This window comes from Erithacus rubecula (genome assembly GCF_903797595.1).
Source record: "Erithacus rubecula genome assembly, chromosome: 3".
Classification (NCBI taxonomy): Eukaryota; Metazoa; Chordata; class Aves; order Passeriformes; family Muscicapidae; genus Erithacus; species Erithacus rubecula.
Window position 1 is genome coordinate 57,051,987 of NC_136689.1, and position 15,956 is coordinate 57,067,942.

Sequence of the window (15,956 nt, forward strand, 5' to 3'; positions counted from 1 at the left end):
TTGAAGAAAAAGACAGTTCTTTATATAGCTAAAAAGTTGGGTCAAGGTATTATATTGGTGTCTTAAGTTTTGTGAGGGTTTTTTTACCAAATGGAAATAAACCCAGAACATCCATGCACAGAAGGGCAGGACAGAAACCCTGCAGAGTCCCTGGTGGAGTGCCCTGCTCCCTCACCGCCAGCAGCAACAGCCATTAACCCGACTGAGCCAAGGCTTCAAGGGGGAACCACGCACATGGGCTGGATGAATGACCCTCAAATCCCTCCTCAACCAAAGAGGCAGCGGCAGTGCTGGGAGAAGGAGAAGCTGGAGGCATAGGCACAGGCTGGAGGCTGCACTGACAGGTGGCCATCAGCACTGCTGCCAGCTGAAGACACCAGGTTTGTCAGGAAGGCTGACATTTACAGACCCATCCCTGTTATTTATAGCCACGCCTGCTCCGTGTGTGCTTCACCGCCATCCGCTTCTGCCTTGTTTTTTCGCAGCACCTGGGATTGCTAATGACAAAAATGCCGTGAGTGCTGTGTTATGGGGGGTGGATTTTTCTCTGCAAAGCATAAACTCCCAGTTTTAGCACGGGGTAGCTGAACGGTGAATGAGCCTTTGTTGCCTGCTCTTATCGGCCGCTCGCTCCAGTGTTGAAGGAAACTGCGCACAAGTCCAGAAGTAAAAATACTCTAATTCATCAGGGAATTCCCTGCAGTATGAGTCACCAAGCGGCTTCCCCACCACACCCAGCTACAAGATTTCCACATAAAAAAGGCACTGTAAAGGTCTGTTTTAACACAGAAGCAGGGCTAAAAAGTAGTTGTGTAAATCTAGCAACTTCAGTTATTCACCCATAGAGCCTTGCAGACCATGATATAGAAATTTTCCTCATGGAAGGGGAACACAAAAAGCTGTAAAGACTTTTCAAAGACATTTTTGTGGCATCTTCCCTCATCATTGCCCATCCAGAGAGATCCCCTGGGGTTTCTAGGGCTGGATTTACCTTTGCATCTCAGGGAACTGCAAGCATAGTATCAGGGGTTTGCAAGCTGAAAACAATCAAACCACCAGCCTAACTTTCCAAAATGATGGATAGCAGAAAGAAGGAAGAATATACGAATGCAGAAAAAAAAACCTGAGCTTGGAAGCTCAGGAGGGTATAACATCTGGGAACTACTTAAGTCTTGCCTCTATGAAACAGGCATAATGGGAACGTTCAGATGTATTTAAGTGATTCCACTCTAGTACAGGAGGTTAAAACAGTCTGTATTCTTTAGCAGATCTGTGTTCACTTGAGATATGAGTAGAATAGACATTATCTAGGATTTCACTGCCTATACACAGGGTACATTTTATATTCTTCCAGTCTGCACTTCAACACAGTTTGACTGCACTGGCTGCACTGTAAATCTGTATTTACATTCATATATTCAGGTAAAAGGGTGAAACAAGCCCTCCCAAAGGAACCCACTACTTGATTAATGTGTTGTGAGTTTACCCTGAACAATAATTCCTGTGTTACAGCCCAGATTACTTTAACATGTCCACAACAGGCAGGGCACAGATGCAATGCAGCGTCACTTTGAGGTGCTCTGCAAAGGCTGTCTACCCTCCTATTTGGCCCTAACAATGTGTATTCAAATCCCAGAGGATGAAGAATTTGAAAGCTTTCAAATTGCTCTGCTACCCTTCCTCCCTGGTGAGTGCCCTCAGGACACTGAGATGACTGACTGATCTGTGAAGATGTCCAGAAGGAATGGATGGGTTTCGCGCAAAGAAGGGGATGAAGACTATGGCAAAGTCTCATCATTTGGACTTAAGAGTTACCCAGTTCTCTGCAGAGATGCCATCAGGTTCCAGGGGAAGGGCAAGTTGGACTGGCAATGAAAGAGCTGAGGAGGAAGCTCTGTTGCTTGGAGGACAGCACTCCTCACAGCAGTCCTGGGCACAGTCCACTAGCACTGTCTCACCAGCTGGCACTTATGGGTTGGCACGGGTGTACTAGTGCCAGATTTTGCAGGGACAGCACACTTCTGGATTTGGGGATGCCACAAGCAGTCAGGGCACTGTTCTTCTCAGCTGGTCCTATTTGCTGCAGTGTTTCCCCAGGTAGACACCAGTAAGGGAAGGGGATCCCACCAAGTGGGTGGGATTCTATGCCTGTCCTGATACGCTGGTTACATCATAAAGACATTTAAGATTAGTCAGGCACTAAGGAGGGATCAGCACCAGCCAAGCAGTCTGACATGGGATGTACAGGAAGATGGGGAAAGAGATCAATGAAACATTCAGAAATACAGTGTGTGCCAGCAGAATCTGAATTGTAAGTGGCCAGGACTTTTCTTTTGATCTCCTCAGTAGCACTTTGCTTTCCTGAGATCTCTTAGGAAGCTATGAGCAGTAAGATGCCTCCTAGTCCCAGAGAGCAGCTCTGCCTCTGGTGCAGTTCCTGCTGGTGCCATGGCCTGCCTACTGCCCAGCACATTGTCCCTGATTGCCTCTCCAGCCACCCTCATCTCTACTCTTTGCTTTCACACTATTTTTGCTGTGAGATGACACAGCTGGTCTGACTTTCACTTATTTTATTTCCCTCTTCCATGCCAGGAAGTACCCCAGATGTGCTTCTGCCCTCTGTGCTGCTACAGAGACTTCCCCACAGATTTGCTCCCCATCCCTGGCATGCCTTCTGGCATGACTCTGTCCATGCATGGCAAGGTTCAGGCATAACTGACCTATTTTTATTTCCACATCAAAGGTGCTGTTTTTGTTGGTGCCTTCTCATAAGCATTTTTGCAGCATATGTATTTTGTCCACTCTTTCAGCTATACATTTCTGCAGTATTGAGCTGAGTGCCATGTAGACTTAGGCCTGTTTGCCATCAGTATGATACTCTTGAGTTACTTTTTCTCTCTTCTTTACCTTAAATTAACAATAAGAACGTCATGCAGTGAGCAGGTGTAAAAATCCAGCACAAAATGGATCTTATAGTACTTTGGAATCAGTGCCAGGCACGCACTTCCTCTCTGGCTGCTCAGCTGGGCAAGCCAAAAGAGGGACTCACTTTGCCTGAATGGTGAAGCCTTTTTAGCTGCCTTTTACCACAGTTATGTCTAACAGACGTAATTATTCTGAGCTCCAGTGTTTGCAAATGAACTGTAATTTTAGTCCAGGTAATTAAAAGGAGGCACAGTGCTGACAACTGACAGATCGAGGTTCGTTTTGAGCCAAAACCATTGGAAAGACCTGCCAGATACTATTTTCAGCAGAATGGAAGCTGGTTGTGCAATTTGTGCTCTCTGGCACCTCCCCCTATTCAAATTATCGTTGGTCTGAGGGTTTTATTTAATAAGTTTAAGTAATTCCAGGTCTAAGACACACAACTTCCAAGTAAAACTGCAGCTTGACATCCCTGAAAAATCTCTCTAGAGCAAGCAGGTCAAACAAAGCACACCCAGCACAGCCACCCACCAGCAGTCATGACAGCACTTCACTCTGGTTTTGATTACGTTCACGTCATCTCCTTGTCTTCACAATTTTACTTTCCTTTGGGAAACTCTAGTAGGCTGAACCTGTGACTCTGCAGCTGAAACTGAGTAAAATATTCCTGGTCCATCTTCTTCAGTCTAATCTGTCTCATATTTTTGCAGACTATTGGAGTAACGAACCTCACAGCCAGTTTAAATCAAGTTCCAAATTTTTCTTCCATGAACAATTCTTTTCCCCTACTTCTGTGCTGGATGCCAACACCACCACCTGTACTATAGCTACTTTTAGTTATTTCTCATCTTAAGATGTAAATTAGATCCAAATGCTTTTAAATCTTCCTTCTGCATTATTTTTTGAGACACAAACTCTTCAACTATATGACTGCAACTTCTCAACTTACAGAAACTTCCCATTAGGGCAACTCCTTGTGATTTTTTGGCAGATACTTTTGAACAGCATTTTTATTTTTTCCCATCTCATTGTCCCCCTCATGTCCCTTTTCTTGTTTCTCTTGTCGAAGAAGCTCAGGCTCAATCTTAGAGGTCCCTTGTGTTATTCATTGATTTTCTGCCTTGACATCAGCAACAAGGCACACTTTGGAAACCATTTAGATCTCTATTCCTCTCTTAAATGTCATTGTATTTTCTTCCACATTGAAGAGACTTCAGGTCCTTAACAGACCTAAAATAAACATGCTCCTCTTCCCTCAGCTCTCCCCACATTTCCTGTGAGACCCATCTGAGACATGAACCAATTCTTAATGATGTCAAAAAAGCAACAGGAGACAAGAAGTTGTCATTTTCTAAAAGAGGTAGGCATTCCCTCCATAAACAAAATACTTTGAAGGCATCCCCTTATATTGGTTTAGGTAGCAAGGTCTCACTAGTGGCTGAGCTCAGGGATGAAGAAGATTCCAGAAGTTGACCCCATGTCTTATAGAACCACTTTCTGATGGCTCCAAGATGGACCTTGAGCCGGCCAAACCTGAGCTTATCAGCAAAGCTGGTGGAACCTCTCTGACAAAATATTTAAGAAGGGGAAAAAACTGCAGCAGCTGTGAGGCAGGAATGATGGCTGTGGGGGACCCACGCTGAAGCAGGCTGTTCCTGAAGGACTGAATCTCCTGGAGAAGACTCATGCTGAAGCAGTCCATGAAGGACTGTCTGCCATGGGAGGACCCCACACACTGGAGCAAGGGAACAGTACAGGGGGTAAAGAGGAGCTGTTAGGTACTGACCAAAGCCTCCATTCCCTGACTCTCTGTGCCACTCAGGGAGAGGAAATACAAGTCGGGAATGAAGCAGTGAAGTTGAGCTTGGGAAGGGAGGCAAGGGTAAAGGTGGATTTCAGCTTTACCTTTGTTTTTCACTATTCTACTTTGTTTTTAATTGACAATAAATTATTTCCCCCAGGTGAAGCCTGTTTTGCCTGTGACAGTAACCCATATGCAATCTCACAGTCTTCATCTTGACCCATGAGTTTTTTCATCTTATTTTTTCCCCCGTCCTGTTGAGGACGGGGAGTCAGAGAGCTGCTTGGTGGGCACCTGGCAGCCAGCCAAGGTCACTTCTTTCCTGCACTGCCTTTAGGCACTGATCACTTCATTAGACTCTCAAATTTCTTGTAAGGGCTCTGAATTCCTGTGTGTTTGGACACACAGTCCTACTGGAACAGTAACAGTACAAACTATTCGAAATCTTGTGCTAGTTGTAAAAGTTCAGAGACAAAGCTTTGATTGCACAGATACAGCTGCTTGAAGCCACTTAGTCTGGAAGACATGAAAGAACAAACTTGAAGCATTGAGCATCATTCTCTATAATAATTAAAAAGTTTTCAGGATTACTCAGACAAGTGACTTTTGAGACCATGTGGTTATTCCTCATTTCTTTTTGTCCACAGTAACTATCAGTGATTGATTGATCTCATTCTTCACTGTGAGAGCAACACCCTGGATGAGACTTGCTGCTGCTGACACCATCTCATGCGTATGGCTGCTGTCCCACTCTGTCTTCACCATTCCCTGGACTAAACAGCCAGGAAAAACTGAAACGTGCTGACATTTCCTACAAGCTGCATCACTACTCCTCTGTGTGCGTGAAAGGGTTCCACCATCAAATGACTCCAGCATCTGATGACACAATTCACCCAAGGATATCTATTTCTGGGCAGCGGCCAGAAACCCCTTCAGCTATCAATACATCTCTAGGATCTAGGTTCAAGTGACCTTCACATGAACTCCATGCTCCCAACGTGTATGCCTTTGAAGTTTCCAGTTTATCTCGTTTCCCAAATTTTTAATCTCACTGCGCATGAGTCAGCATGCGCTTGCTCACTGCCAACTGGAATGTGTGTCCTAAACTCAGATAAACAGACAGATAAAGACAAAATTAAGTAGTATCTGTCTATCTGACTAGAGGGGGAAGGAGAGTTTTGCCATTTGCTTATTTATTATGTGAGCTACAGTATGATTACTGGTGTGAAACATGACCCCTTTTTGGCCAGCTGCCCCCCAAACTGCTACTGGCAATGGAAAGAGCAATGGAAAGATCTCTGAGAATGTGAGATCTTTTACCACATGGAGCTCTGCCAAGACTCAGGTCACCCATCTCACCATCCCATCACATCACGTCAAAACAGACTATGAACCCTAAGCTCCACAGTGCATCTGAGTCAAACCAAAAAGCCCACATGCTTCCTCAACACATCCGTTCCATTCACATGGCACTCAAATGTTTGGTCAACATATCACTTTCCAGAACTTTTTGTAAGTTTTGCTGAAGCTAAAGGACTGTGCTTGTGTTACCTGCCATATTACAAAGTAAATTCGACTCACACAACACGTGGGAAACAGAACTGAATTTATAAGATCGACAATTGTACCTTAAGGCAGCAACTGATTGATTTGAATCTTTGCCAGAGACAGGGAAATTTGAGAGGAACAAAAAGCCTGTGAAATCCTAGAGTGGACACTTACATTCATCCAGCTTCCTTCTTTTCTGTAACACATTTCCCTTGTGTGAAAATTCAGCTGATCAAGCTTGACCACACATCCAACAGGAGGCAAACTGTTAAGTTTTCCCATCTGAAATACTTACAGAAAGCTATGATTTCCTTTTATCTATCTATCTATCTATCTATCTATCTATCTATCTATCTATCTATCTATCTATCTATCTATCTATCTATCTACCTATCAACCTAAATTGGTGATTTCACCCAGTTATCTTTCATCTGCTCTAGTTATAACTATTAGACATCAACACTTTCATGTTCTATGAACAAAACCTGTTCAGTGGGAGGACAAATAGTTATGACAGAAAAATATATTTAACAAAATAAAAACGAGCAGAATGAAGAATTTGAAGCGATAACTAAATCTGAAAAGCTTCCTAATTGTTTGAAAATATTCAAAAAGAAAAATCCCTGGAGGAAATGTTGCTTACATGCTGTTTGTTTCTCCATCCTCGAGGAACTTTGAGTGTCAAAGGCTTTGGGCACAATTGCTGAGGATGTTTTGCAATTAGTTTAGTGAAGTGTGTAGGTGCCAGGATTACTGTTGAAGTCTGATTAATTAACTAGTTGTTCAAAACCACTGAAGTAGTCTGCATATTTGAAGTTATTCAGAGATACTGTGAACACTACAAATGCCCATCAAAGAGAGTGATGTATCTTCAGGGAGAGGCATTTGTTACAGGGAAATTAGACACAGCCTTTGACCAGGACAAAATGGCCCTCACCATTAACAGCCCAAAGTACCAAAGTCAGTGTTATTTGAGAAACTAATCCCATAGTGAAGTTGGGTGTTCCATTTTTGCCTTTTCCCTCTCTAAAACCCTTGCCCTGAGCTCTTGTCACTAAGCACAAAAGCAAAGAAATGGGTTTGGAACTCTGACTTAAATAGTGGTAACTCAACCTATGATAATTCATAATAAGACACAAAATGACCATTTCTACCCATAGGTAACAAATTGATTATAAAGATTTTGTCAATTTAACTTGATCTTTTAGGTATGTCTAGATTTGGCCAAATCCATGAAATCTGGAAATACTTGAGCTACTTCCAGTGTTAAAAGCTACTGGAGCAAGGAGCAATTTTTGAGCAAAAAGGGATTTTCAGGGTAGATTAACTCTTTCAGACCTCAACACAAGACATTTCCTAACACCCAAAATACTCTTTCTATCCCAAAATATCCTACAGCATGCCAGGAACTACAATCCATAATTTACCATAACACACCCATAATTTTCCTGTGCATTGTTCCTTGGGATACTGGACTTGTGTCTCATCACTGAGCTTTCACTCATGAGTTACAGGATACATTTTGTGAACTAAGGGATGAAAACCAGGATGTTTTCAATGCAGTGATCAGTTTTATAGATTACTGACCATAAAAGAGCCAGCAGTCTGGTCATTTTGTTTAGTTAGGCTTTTGTGCTGCTTTGTGTTCAGTAACTCACATTACCTTTAAAAATTAGCTTTGAAAAGAGTATTTGCAGAAGATACTACCAAAAAAAGGCAGCTGATAAATGTGCAATCCCTAAAACACACTCTCCAAGCATCTCTGCTTTTTCTGAACTTCCCTCAAAACTTTTGTTGCCTAGTAGATTTATAATCTTCAAATGAAATAAAAAAGTTTTAAAATTTTAAGTAACTAAATCAGTCCTTTGTTATAATTCCAGATCAAGATCCATGCAGATGCACATGTTAACAGGAAGCATTTTCACTCCCAGCCAAATACTTCCTGCCACAGCTAACAAATACCAACTTCATTTCACCTCCTTTTCTAACTAAAATGTACACCTGCTGCCACAGCAAACCCCAGCATACAGACACCAAGGGCCCTTGCCAGTAAAACCTTGCAGACTTTTCAGTATTTTACAAATTCTTCTGGTGACAAACAGACAGGTGTTGGCCATCCTCAACATGGCTCTCAAGAATCATGACACACACAAGATGCTTTTGAACCTCAGGAAGAGAAACATGCGACTACAAAGAGAGACAGAAAGTGAAAGGAGATTAAAAAAAATATTAGTGTAGTTTTTAAGTGTTAAAGTCATTGTGGGACTCCCCAGACTAAGGAAATCCGAATTTAAAAGAGAGAACCTCTCAAAGTACATTTAACATTCACATTTTCACTACTACTATGTTTCTTCGACAGTCATTTTATACCATGGCTCATAATGGGAAAATATGCTCTGATGTGTAAGCAACAGTATATTGCCCAAAATGTGGTGAAATCAGGCCTTACATCAACATATAAGAACTTCTTTGCAGTACTGTAGAATCTTGAGTAACTTTTAGCCCACTTCTGAACACTCATTATTCATCAAAAGGGGTGCCTTCTGCCTGACCTCACCATGAGGTGTTCTCCTTCTGGAGAAGGTCCTCACAGTGGTTCTCCCGTGGTCCTTTCAGTGTGCCATCCCTTCACCCTCTGGATACCTCATTTTCCCTCTGTGAGATACAGAGTCACAGGGCTGCAAAGACTGTTTTGCTCTGCTTCATATGCTTCTTGGCTGAACAGCAGCTAGCAAGGGGTTAAGCTGAAAGCAGGAAGCCACTGCCGCCCAGCAGAAAGATTGATTTGATCATTCTTCAGGGATTCCCTCTTGTATGAGTCACTGTTCAGACTGACTCCCCCACCAAAGGAGGCCAGGATAATGCCATTCCTCCAGAGACTAAAACAGCTGAGGGCTAGCCCTGAAGACTGAAAGCTTGGGATTCATGCTTGGAAAAACATCCAGCAGACCACAGTGCACTCAGCAGACTTGGGGAAAGCAAGGGAAAAAAGCAAACAAAATAAAAAGCAAGGGAAAAAAAGGCAAACAAAAAGTGTTCTCAAACTCCTTGTGTTATCCAATTAAGTATGCAGACTAAGAGGAATTAGACAAGCTCCAGGAGACTGCCACCCAGCTTGGGGACTCTGCCTGAGTAAGGACCGAAGACGTTGACGTAGCACAATATTTAAATTTTGTACAAAAGATACCTTCTCTTTATGAGCACAATGATCTATTACTTTGATCTATAACTCTGTAATAGCTGTGTTTGGCTGCTACCTACTAGGAACGTGATTAACATTCCAAATTCAAAAACAAAAGTGGTAGCAGCAGCAAAACTAATGAATGTCTCCAGCTAATCACAGAGGTTCATAACCAGCTCTCTAAAAGAAAGAGAAACTATGCTGGTGTTGCTTTTCTTGACCTACTTTCACTGATGTTCAAGAGCTGAAAGGGAAACACCCCATGCTGATTTACAGAAGTGAAGACTGCTAATACTTGTTCATTTGACATTAAATACAGTGACTGTTCAAAAATCCAGCCAGAGCAGTCTGCCACCAAGGTAATAACACATTGCTCTTGTTTACTTCTGATGCATTGAGTTGCGTGAGGCAGAACAGCACACAAACCAAGGAAACCTTAAAAAGTGCTCAGCCCAGATTAGCCAGCAGCTTTGCTTTTTGTGTGTCATTTCTACTGACACAATTATTGCAGCTCCTGGAGATGCTACACTGACTCTAAGGGCTCAGCCCCTGCAGGCTTTTCTGCCCTGCAACTGCAACAAACCTACAGTGAGACTACTAAAAAAAGGAAGGACCTCAAATTCTGTAATTGAAAGCCATAGAGTGAATATCCTGCTTTTAGTGCACCTAATGTAGTATAGGAATACAGGAGTAGGGAGACAGTGCTCAGATTCATGCTGCAGTACCTTCTGTGGGCAAACAGCATCGCCATCACAATCCTTCAGAACCCAATACTTAAAAATTTTCCAACTCAAAAAAGGAAGAGGAAAGGAAATAAGTATTAAGGAAGGCACCCTTTAAAGTGGCTTCCTTCTCATAATGAGAGAGATTGAGGACTCCTGACATGTCACACTAACCCCGTTCTGTGCAGCAAAGGAAGTTTAAATATAAATAAAGCAGACATTAACTTTCTTTCCCCCCTGGGGGGAACACATAGAGCAGAATTCAGTTTTTTTCCAGGTGCATTACCACTTTTTTCCTATCTTTTAAAATTTCCTTAAGAAACAAAAAGAATGTTTCTGCTGAAGTCACAGCCACATCCCCACCACATCTCCACGGTGCATGCTGCAGTGCCTGGGGTTCACAGAAATGTGCCAATGGCTCTCCCCAAGAAGCCAAGGCATTACCTCTGCCCAGGCGCTTAAGGCAACTTAAACCTCATCAACCCAGCATTCTGCTGGAGAGTTTCAGGGGAGTCTCCTGCTTTTGCCCTGAGCTTGGGTGCCTTTGCCTCCAGAGCCTGCCCTGCTCTCCCTGCCATCCTGCCCCATTGCCCAAGTTCCCATGGTGCCGGTGGGGACCGTGGGCAGGAGAGCAGCGTGGGAACCTCGTGGACACAAAGGGTTAAACAGGAGCAGCGTCAAAGCTGGTGTGCTGAGGAGTGCCCAGGATTGTTTTAAGTTCGGGGAGGGGGTGGGGGGGGTCAGTCGGCAGCTGAGGAATTCATAGCTTGTGCCAGCGCCAGGGAAACCCTTTCCAAAACAAGACTCCAAACTATCCTTAGCAGTCTTGTTCCAGAGCCTGACTTTGACTCGCACTGCTTATTCCCAGTGGGCGCTGTCACGCTGTCACCACCGCTCCTGCAGGCACATCCTGCCCCAGCCCAGCTCCCACTCCCTGCCATCTCCCTGCTTCAGCCTGCTGAGACTCCCCTGCAGGAGAACAGCCCCACCACCCCAGCCCTGCAGGAGCAGTGCTGGGTGAGGGGAATCTGTGTCCAGTCCTTCCCTCAGTCCTCGAGGGAAACCTGTCCTTCAAATGAATGTGGATGCTGCAAGCCCTCCTCAGCAGCGCTGTAAATGCCATGGGAGACACAGGTGCACACACAGCACAATTTGCAGGAATGTTTAAGAAGGTGCACTGTACTGCAAGCTTTAGGGGGACGTGGCACCAGAGATCCTCTCACAGGTCCTGCCTGCTGTGCTCACGGTTTGCTGCAATAAACAAATGCCAAAGGTTGACTTTCAAAGTCTCTATTGTCTACCTGTAACTACAGCTGCCAGCAGTGTGAAACCTCAGCATTAGGCACGGCTCAGATCCTTTCCACAGCTTTGCCCAGTGACATGGGAAACGTATTACGTGCAGAAGAAAATGTCATTACCATATTTATGCTTTCATCATTTGACACAGATGGGGTGGAGGGGGAGGCAGACTGGAATATAGACTGAAAAGACATACCTGGTGCTTTCTCCACGAAGATGACTTTGGAGTCTTGCAGAAAGTTATGGCCAGTCAGTACCATTTTTTTCCCTCCAGTAACAGGAAAACTGTCGGTACTTTGCTTCTCCACCAGAGGCAGTTCTTGGGCAGATCTCTGAGCTGGAGAGTTATAAAGAAGATTTAAAAAAAAAAAAAAGGCAACCACAAATGCACAAAAAAGTAAATACTGCATTAGTAAGTAATTATATGCTTTTCCTCATAAGATAAGCTGAGTTTGATACAGAAACAAAGAAAGGTCACAAGGTTTACAGGAAACATGGTTCATTTTCAAGTGTTTTGATTGTAAACAGTAGTGCTAAACAGCACTCACAAAGACTCACAAAGAACAAATGTTTTAAAACTCAGCTTGATATGTACTATATCAGAAAGTGTATTTTTATGGAAATTAATTTATTTTTAATAATTTTCTCTCATTCTGTGTCTAGCATATATGCTGTGTGTTTATAAGGCACACATGACAAGGTAATCAAAAATTTGTTTCAGTCAGTATACACCCTATAGTCAATTCTGCAAACTGTCTTGTAGCAGCAGCAGCAGCCACGGCCCTTGTGATCCTGCAGCAGCTCACACTTTAGAGAGAATATTTCCAAAAGAACCTGACTGCCCCAGCACACATGGATCCATGTTAACTGAATCTGGTATTCTTGTGGCACAAATTTTATCCCCCCTCAACTGGGACATGAAGACTTGCTGTTTCAAGGGATGATGTGACATTTTACCCAGACTTTATAGTTCCTTTTGCTGTCACATGCACTAAGAAATGTATGAAGCTTTTGGCACCAGCTTATTCCACATTCTGCACTGGAAATGACACTAGCACCTATTTTTTTCTCCTGTTTTCCACTTCTTTCAGCAGGCTTGTGCCACGGTTTTGCTCATTACACAATACTCAAAGCTGCAGTACCCTGACACAAATCAAATCAGCTTCACATCTGATGGCTCCTTGAGCTTGGCACCTTTGCACAGACCAGTTCAGGATGGATTCAAATTGTGCCTTAACCTGCTGTGTGGCAACTGAAAAACTCTCATAAACTTCAATTGCAGGAAGAAACCACCACTCCTCACATTTTTTGCTTTGCCCTCCAGCATGAATGGAGCTAGGAATAGTCAAGCCTTCCTCCCCATTCCCTCTGCCAGAGCTCACCCCTCACACACCTGCCAGATATTAAGTTTCCCCCCTATTCTGTCAGCATCAGAAAGATCTACTTTGTGAATGGAATTCAACAAAACCTTAGAAAATTGTTTCAGTCCATCCAGCCAATCAAAATAGTATTGGGAGTTAGACTAAAATTCATCTTTCACTACTTATGCTGAAGTGTTAAAGCTACACAAAACAGATACATTTTGTTTTTTGTGGGGGAGGCTGATGAGGCTTGCAGAGCAAAAATGACATAGATATCTTTGAGGGGTGTGCCAGTGTATCTGGGATAAAATACAGTCTTTTCATTTAAAGAGACCCCAGTTTTCTGAAGCTGCAGGCCAGTGTGTCAGCTCTAGTATATTGCTAGCTCCTTATCAGAGGGGCTGGGGTTTTGTTTGCTGGTTTTTGCTTTATGATGGGGAGACAGAATGAATAGGACATGAGAGCTGTTTTCCAAAACTTCTACAGCAGTTACCTTTATCATAAGGAGTCACCAAAACCAAAGGCCCTGTCACTCTCAGTTCTACTACTAGTTTAACTATTCTTTGTTTCCAATTATGTGTTTTTCTACACCACTCAATGTACAAAGCTACATTTTTTCCTAGGACACAGATATTCTGTCCTGAATGTAAACCACATACTTTTGGAAAGCAGATTAAAGTTCACTAACTAGGTAAAGCAAAAGAGTAGAGCACATTGGCATGGACAAAGACTGCATATGGGGTGGAAGTGTTCAAAAGGTGTGTGGACATGGCACTGCTGAGTTAACAGTGCACTCAATGACCTCAGATGTCTTTTTCAACCTTACTGGTTGAAAGATTTTCTGATAACACCCAGCAAGAGGAGGATGTTTGCTGCTACTTACAGCACTCAATGGGGTTGGAGGCTACTTGCAAGGAGAGGGTCCTGCCATTGGCCTGTGGGATATGAACCCTGAAGACCAGACGCACGCGTGTGTTCTTCCGGCCGATGTCCGTCTCCCCCTTGCGCAGCTCGATGTCGGAGTTTCGGAGCTTTAATATCCCAGCACAGTCGATGCTACCCAAAGGGAAACACAGGGCAATTAAATTCAGGAAGACACCAGTGTGCATTATCTTCACTCTCTCCTGCATGCTCTTCTTAAAAACCTGCGTCAGGCACAGCCCAATGACCAGGCTGAACACAGCAGACTTTGTTTAGTAGTTGTGTGCCCAAGCAGCTGCCTTAGGGCTATCTGTAGCAGCAGGTAGTGGCTGCTGTAAAGCACACAAATTTAGGATGTTAACTCAGTTCCTAAAGGAAGAAAATCTAAGACCCTTCCTCCCCAACACATCGTGTAAGGATTGCAGTAAAAGATTAACCAAAGCCCAAAGAAACAGTGAGAGTAGAAAAGTCAACGGGATGCGACAGCAGTGCTGAAACTGCCACTAACCTAGAATGCCAGGCTACTTAAAATTTCACTTGTTACAGCTAATTTGGACAAAAATCTGACAAGATTTTCAATCTAGGGCTAAGTCCTGAAATTCTTACTAATGAGCACAGCTCTCCCTGAGGTCAGTTCTACTGCCAATTTGTTTGTATTTCAATGAGTTAGAAATACTCCCAAGCTAAGCGCTGAGCTAAAGCTCTGCATAAAAATAAAACTAAACTCAGAGTCCTCTCCCCACATTAGGGAAAAACGTGCTTTCCATCAGATATAGCTACTACAATTTCTGACCTCACTCCCTTTTTTTTTTAACTTTGGTTTTCTCCTGGATGAGTTTACAAGTCAGGATTTTTGTCAAAGAATATTTCAACAGAAGAAGCTCCCAGAACAAAAGACATATAAATATATGCACTCAAAAACCCACTGCAAAAATACCTCTGCCTTGGCCATGACTACAAAGCCTACATGTCAATTTTTTCTGGGTACTGGTCTCAGGCATGCATTTTATTACACTGAATATGCATAGTTAACTTTATTTTGCATTCAAAGAGTTTAATTCCCCCTCCAGACCTTTGAAGCTCTGTTCTGAAGCAAACTGCAAACAAGCACTATGGCAGCACGGTTTTGATTTGCATTTTTTCTAAAGTATGGATTTCAGAATTTTAAAAATGCCCTTCCTGATACCATCAAAGAAACTAATGCAAGTACTAAAGATTCCCAGCAATGCATATTAGCAGGTGAAGCCATAAGAATTAGAGTATTTCCATGTCAAAATTCCATGCAAAGACTCATAGGATATGGAAGAAACAGTGCATTTCTCAATTTTGTCTCTCCTATAGCAGCACTTGTAAATTGAATAATTATTGACATATAATTCTTGCCCAAATGCTCAGAGAAGAAAAAGTATTTAAATTAAGCTTTTAAAGTAGGGGATATTAAAATCTGAAGTCAATAAGAACAGCTAAATGTGCAAAAGTTTAAATGGGCAGATGAACTCTGGTGTTTCACTGAATCAAGGCCTGAACACACAAAATGGGAGAAAAGTCCTTGGCTCCAAATTTCAATTCATTGGTAGTGCTACATGAGGTTTTAGACTACTAACATGTAAGGTTTGTATATGCCAAAGCATTGTTTGTGATTCTTGAGTGAGCTGTACTACAGTCTGGCATGCATGCCACAAAAATATTCAGCTTGGCTCCTAAATTGTGTAACTTACCTTTATTTCAGGGAGAAAGATGAATCAAATGGCAATAATGTTCCTAGATGGCCAAAAATATGATTCAAACTGGATAAATATAGGGCCAGATAAATACTGTGTGGGTGCAAACTGGTGAAGTTTCCTTAACCCCAATGTAGCCCCACCAACTTATGACGGCAGCAAACAGGGCCAATAATTTTGAAGGCTTGTCGTGACTTTTAACCCAATGCACTGAGAGAGATCCTCAGGTCTTGAGTGATCACTCTAAGCCCAGCTGGCAATGCAGCTAAGCATATTCTGGCTCTTCTATTTACATGAGGCACTCCAGGGCATGTTGTACATGACACTGCAAACCAGCTTCTAATAACCACGATGTGCGGAAGGACTCTAGGTGTCTGATTGCATTTTCCACTTTGTTAAGGCATGGAAAACTGTATGAAAAACAAGGAGTGAAATTGTGATTTCCCCGTGGTATTTGGTTTGGTAGAGGTCAGGATT

General features: G+C 42.9%; 1 protein-coding gene across 1 annotated transcript in view; it reads right to left on the minus strand.

The window, feature by feature from the left end:
- NFATC1 (nuclear factor of activated T cells 1) overlaps positions 1–15,956 on the minus strand; it is a 105,013-nt gene that overhangs the window by 49,325 nt on the left and 39,732 nt on the right. Inside the window, 2 exon segments of the mRNA XM_079300629.1 lie at positions 11,673–11,813; positions 13,721–13,893. Of these exon segments, the coding sequence (XP_079156755.1) occupies positions 11,673–11,813; positions 13,721–13,893 (314 nt within the window).